At 33.6% G+C, this 6000-nt stretch overlaps 1 protein-coding gene across 1 annotated transcript in view; it reads left to right on the top strand.

The window, feature by feature from the left end:
• Positions 1-6000, top strand: part of IKZF3 (IKAROS family zinc finger 3) — a 74600-nt gene continuing 68600 nt past the window's right edge. The window contains exon 1 of the mRNA XM_006176341.2: positions 1-238. Within this exon, the coding sequence (XP_006176403.1) occupies positions 232-238 (7 nt within the window). The 5' untranslated portion in view covers positions 1-231. The remainder of the gene's footprint in view (positions 239-6000) is intronic.

Here is a 6000-nt window from a genome sequence, read left to right as displayed (position 1 = left end):
CTTTAAAGCCGCCGCCAGCCAGCGCCGCTGTAACCCCGCGCACTCGCCGGTCGCCGGCTCCTGCCCCTTTCAATCTGCGCCGACGCGCGGCCGGATCCCGGGGACTCCCCGCGCTGGGAATCTCCCGCCAGCTGCGCGCTGCGTCCCGGCGACGGCAGGAGCACGTGGAGCGGCCGGGTAGTCAGAGCGGCAGCTCCAGCCCAGCCTAGCCCAGCCCAGCCCGGCGGCGAGATGGAAGGTGAGCCTCCAGCCCGCTTCTTTTCTAAGGGGTCTTTGAAATGTTCATCCGGTGCACGCAACAGAGAGAGTTCCTTCTGAATCTCGGTTTTACTTCTATTTATTTCTTTTGTCAAAAGTAAATATGAGGCATTTCAGAGGGCAAAGTGTGTCGGTTCTTGTACATCTCTCATTTGCTCCCCACCCCCCACCTAACTTTGGAAAGTGATAACTTCTCCTCAGTTTTATTTCTTAGGGGTTGTCAAGGGTCAAGTCTAAGTCTGCAGAGGAAGAGTACTTATGGGGTGTCCCTGAAATGGCAGCAAATCTGAGTTGGAATAAGTAATCCTTTTGGATGGTTTTTTTCGTCCGCGGCCTCGGTGTCCCTTGGAATTAGGCTAGTTTGAGTGATTTGTTTAGAATGAAAGGTGACTGTTTTTTTCTTCTAAGGGTAAATGCTGTTATATGGGAAGCTAAATTGTAAGGCGTTGGCACTTGTGGTTCCCTTGGGACGCGATCTTCTAATGATAACTTATTTACTCAAAGCAAAAATCAGGCTCACGCTGAGTTTCATTTAAATTAATTTTGAAAGTCGTAAAACTATCCTCGCTTTTCAAAAAGTTTTCAGTGTGTACTTTCTTGGGATAACTAAAATTTCATACTACTATTGTAAACTTTTCTATAGTCTTTTCAACAAGTGTTTCTAAAACCTTGAAAATGGCAGATGCATCTCAGGTTGGGGGAGGTGGTGACAGAAAATCAGAATTTGTGAGAAATGTATTCATTCTATTAATAAATGAAATCCTGACACCTAATTAAAATGTTACCTTGATAAATATTATGAATATACTGGATATTTTCTTCATCATACTAGAAGGCTCTCTTATTGCCAATGAACCTTGACTTTTGGCGGCTTTAGGTCTAGAGCATATGAAGTTACTAAATTTGATTGAATACTTTGGGACACAAGATAAATTTTATTTCATAACATAGTTGAGTGCAGGACTGTGGTCCTAAGTCCTTACTTTGTACTTGGGTGTATTTACAATTTTTAAAATTGATTTGGCCCTCATAAACATTTTTTTCTCTAAGTAAAATGCCAAGTGATGATAAGTCAATGAACAGTATGTAGTTAGTATGGATGTAGAAAATTTAAAATGACCATTATTGAATAATGCTTCAAGTATTTTCTTTTATGAAAAACTCTTTAGGCTTTCAATTAGAAAAAATTGTCAGGGTTTAAAAATAACTCTAAAAAATTTGCACTTTGAGTATTTGAAAAATAGTTTATAATGTGTAATTTTTAACAAGTGATGGTTTCATTGGCCAAAAACAGGGGAAAAAATTAGGTTGCTGTACAGTATGAAAAAAATAATTTTAAAAACTCTAATTCTTTGATTGTTACATAATGAGTGTAATAATTGCTGAGATGAATTGCTGAATTTGTTTTTGTTAATCAGTACCCCCATGCTATTTTTCCTAGTCTTAACTGTTTCACTTCTCAAGAATAACATATAGAATAGTATAAGACAGTGAAGATTGGAATATTTCTCTGTAAATGTTAATACTTCTGAATTCAATTATTAACTGAATAGCATAATTTAGGCTATTAAAACCCTAACAAAGACTTTTAGATATGTCTGAATAAAAAAGGAGTGAAAACTTATGTAGAATTTGATTTGGAATGTATAGACTATAAATAGAAAGAGAATGTAGAATATGGATCAATGATAAGTTGTGAGTTTAGATGAGTAGATTATAGCCATAGATCCATAGAGATAGATGTTATATGGTATGCTTAATGCAAAAACTTCAAAACTTATATCAAAAAATAAAATTAACAAAAATGTTAATGATGTGGATTCAGCCATTCTAACGTCAGGTCCTTGAAGGCCAGAGTGTTTGATGTAGTAAAAGATCTGGTTCATTGTAGCCACCCGAGATTGACTAATCTGGCTCATATGTTTGATATTTAAAACAAAGTACTTTTATATTACTTGATATTTTGGTCTCAATCTAGAATTTGACCTATAGTGTATATCTTTCATTTCTTGGCAATATAAGAAAGTAGAGTACTTCAAGGAGTATTTTATGCCTAATTGGAAGATCAAATTAATATGCTACAGTAGTCAGTCATTTCTTTAACATATAAAATTGTCTTTAAAAAATTCATTCTTTTTTTCACTCATTACCATTTTTTGAGAGTTTCTATGTGTAAAAGTGTCAGATGAAATAAAATATTGAAACAGAAAGTTTGTTATATAAAAATGAATCATAGGATAAATCAAAGCTATTATTTTAAAAATTTCTCACAATTTGTGATCCTAAATATTTTCTATCCAGAGATCCTTTTATTACTAAATTTTGTTATTTGTGCTGTAATAACACCCCTTCTGCCTGGTATGGTTCAGGAATGAAGTGGTTCACAAATATGAATTTCACAGGTATTGGCGTATTTCTCAATATAAAACTTTTAATATAAACAATAACAGATATAGATCTTTCTGAGTGTAATTATCACGTAGCCCCTGCTTTATAAACAAGGTACACAAGAGATAACTTTATCTCGGTGACCCAGGTGACTATTCTGACCATCAGGTAATGTGTTGTCCTATAGTATATTCTCATAGGGGTTTTGAACTGTGCAGAGCTGAACGTCCCTACACAAAATATTCCCAGGTTATTGTGTAATTTTTGTCTCCTTCTTGATGTCAGTTTCTGCTTCTCACCGCATGCTTTTGTGGTAGCCGTTTCTCATTTCTACATCCGTTTCTATGTGCTGGATGGTTGAGATTAATAGAGACATAGCCTCCAGGTGGTGGAGTTTACTAGCCCTCCATTATGAACATGTTAAGGTTGAAATGGTAAAATTCAAAGGAACAAAAGCCACAGAAAGGCCATGGGGTCTTGGTAGAATATTATTTCAGAAAATTCCTGTTTGTGCGTCCTATAATCTAATATGGTATTTCATACTTCCGTGTCTCCGCTAAAAATTTTCACCCCATTTTTACCTAGTTATGCCTAATCATCTTTCAAGACTCTTCTCAGGCACTATGACAAAGGACCTCTTTCTCATGACTTTCCCTGGTGCCTTCCGGTGGTCCTCCTACCCAGTCCCTTGCCTGCCTCCAGCTAGGCTAAGTGTCTTTCCTTACTGTTCATACTTCTGCCAACTGTATTCAAATTATTTATTGATATAAGTGTTTATTCCCTCACGGCCTTTAAGCTTCTGAGGACAGACTCCATGTCTTATTTTTGTATGCTCAGTGCTAAAAACAGTGCCTAGTTCATAAAAGACCCTCAGAGTTTGCTGCATTCAATTTTTAAAATGGTGCTGAAAGGTAATACTCATTATCTTTATTATGATGCCTTTTATTTAATTAATTTTGTGTGAGTAAGGGATTGGTGCTAGCAATTTTTCATTAGAACTCAGAAAAATTTTAAAGTACTTACAAGGTATAACAGAAAAAGAAAACAAAAATGTTGTTGGTTTTTTGGCTCGAATATCACTTAATGTCAAATCATATCATTTAACTTTATATCACCAGATTTCAGGATCACAAAATACGAATTGAATATGAGCAAAAATTTGCTTTCTCAATCAGTAAGAACTATAGATGGTGTCATAAAATTAGCATACATTTTCCAGTGATACTTTTTAAATACATTGTTATAAACTTGTCATTAATGTATAAATGCATATATTTACACTTACTTGGGACTAAAAGATTATTGGTAGATCTTTTATCAGACACCCAATATTAATTGGCTCCTAACTCAAGCTGTAGTTCTAGACCATGTGTGAGAAGAACTGAGTGAGTAACACAGAAACCTGCCTGTAGTAAGTGCTCAATAAATACTTTTTTGTGTGTGCTAAAGAGTCATTAATTATTGTGAAAAGAGACTCTAAACATCACAAGGACAGAGAGTACACTCTACTATCAACTCTTCTAAAAATACAATTCTCCCATTAACTAGTACATTCATAATAATTAGAAGTCGTAAGAATGACCCTGAGGCTTTTTGAATCACTTTTTCCAAAAGATGAAATAATGAAACTGTAATTATATTTCTATTATATGTAGATTATTTGGAAAGTGATCTATATATAACTCTATTAATTATCATTACTATATAATCTATCAGAATACTTTAATCCCCAGTGATTCTCAGTGAGATAACTTTTCAGCCTTAATTGAAATCTGCTTTCTGCATCCATAATTAAAGTTCTTAGAGTCCAAAGCGGTATAGAGTAAATCAAAATAATTTGGATGTTACCATATTATATTGGATATGTGTCCCATCTAGGAGAGATGAAAAACTAGATGTTTAATAATGGATAGGAAACAGAATAAAATGCTTTTATGAAACAGTACTTTTTTACTCAATGTCAAAAATTCAAAATCACCTTACCTCCTGACTTTTTATATCAATGGAATTGGCAATGCATCACAAATTTTATTTATTAATGAGTGTTCTTAGAGATAAAATTTTTAGCACATCAAGTTATTTGTGGGTTTATAAATGGAACTTTTTTAAAATTAGAGAAATGGAAAACATTTCAATAGCATCACTGATGAAACAATGCAAAACTGTATTTTTTATTAAAAAAATTTTTTAATTGAGGTATAGTCAGTTTACAATGTTATGTCAATTTCTAGTTATTATTTTTAGTTTTAACTCTTAATTATCTAAATATTATTTAACTAGGTTTCTTGCTTATTTTGATCATTAATACACCTGTAGCCCTGTCTAGACTGTCAGGTTCCAAAGTATTGTGATCTTTTTATCACCAATGATAACTAGTACCCAGCCTGGTCTCTATCACATAGTAGGACTGCAGTCATATTTATTGAATAAATTAATGAATGAGTTGCCTGTATGTTTGGTCATTTGACTATTTATGTGCTCAGCTTTTATGGTTAAGAGAGTAAGGAAAACAGTGTCATGGAAACTAGTTAATTTTGCTGGTTGGTTTGTCAGAGGTGCTGTTAAGGTTTGGTAGAAGACTTTGGAATGTTGGTTAAATCCAATAGGATGAATACTGTTACCTTTTTCTAATCCAATATTGGCTCTACTCTGGACAAAATAATATAGTGAAATCTGACTTTTGAATTTAAATTTTTTGCTACCTTCTTTGTTTCGGTGAAGCACTACAGTTCCCACAATAAACTATTTCTTCACAACAAATGTTTTGATTCTTAAAGTTAAGAATAAAATATTTTACTTAGAGTTCTCTATCACAGCATGATCAGTTTATTTGCAAATTGTCATCTATTTGAGAGACTTTAAAGATATCACAATATTTGGCACATCAGAACAATTTCCTATAATAGTAGTCATGTAGGCTCTTTGGATATGAAAACAAGATCATGCTCACTAACCTATAAATATTTTTATAGATGTGGAGTTACATCAGAGCTGATGTAAAATATAATAGCTCCAGTCTGAAAAACTAATTTTTGTTATATTTAACAACTAATCAATTTTGCTATCATCTGCCTTTATCTCTGCAGTTAAATAATCACTTGCTAATACTCATTAATTAATAATACTGATTCTATGCTTGTGTACCATATAGACAGTACCACAAATGTATATCAGAGTCTTGATTTAAATTTCATTTGACTTTTATGCATATTATTTACCAAATTTTAGTGCATTGAGGATTGTCCATACATAAATTTATTTTCTGACCTCAAAATAAAACTTCTTAACCAACTCTTTGAAAATATCAAAAATTTATAAATGTGAAGTGAGTAAAGTTGTGGTTCTGCACTGATA

The sequence above is a fragment of the Camelus ferus genome, chromosome 16 (assembly GCF_009834535.1).
Source record: "Camelus ferus isolate YT-003-E chromosome 16, BCGSAC_Cfer_1.0, whole genome shotgun sequence".
In the NCBI taxonomy this organism is placed as follows: Eukaryota; Metazoa; Chordata; class Mammalia; order Artiodactyla; family Camelidae; genus Camelus; species Camelus ferus.
Note: the sequence above shows the minus strand (reverse complement) of the source record. Positions and strands in the feature narration are given on the sequence as shown.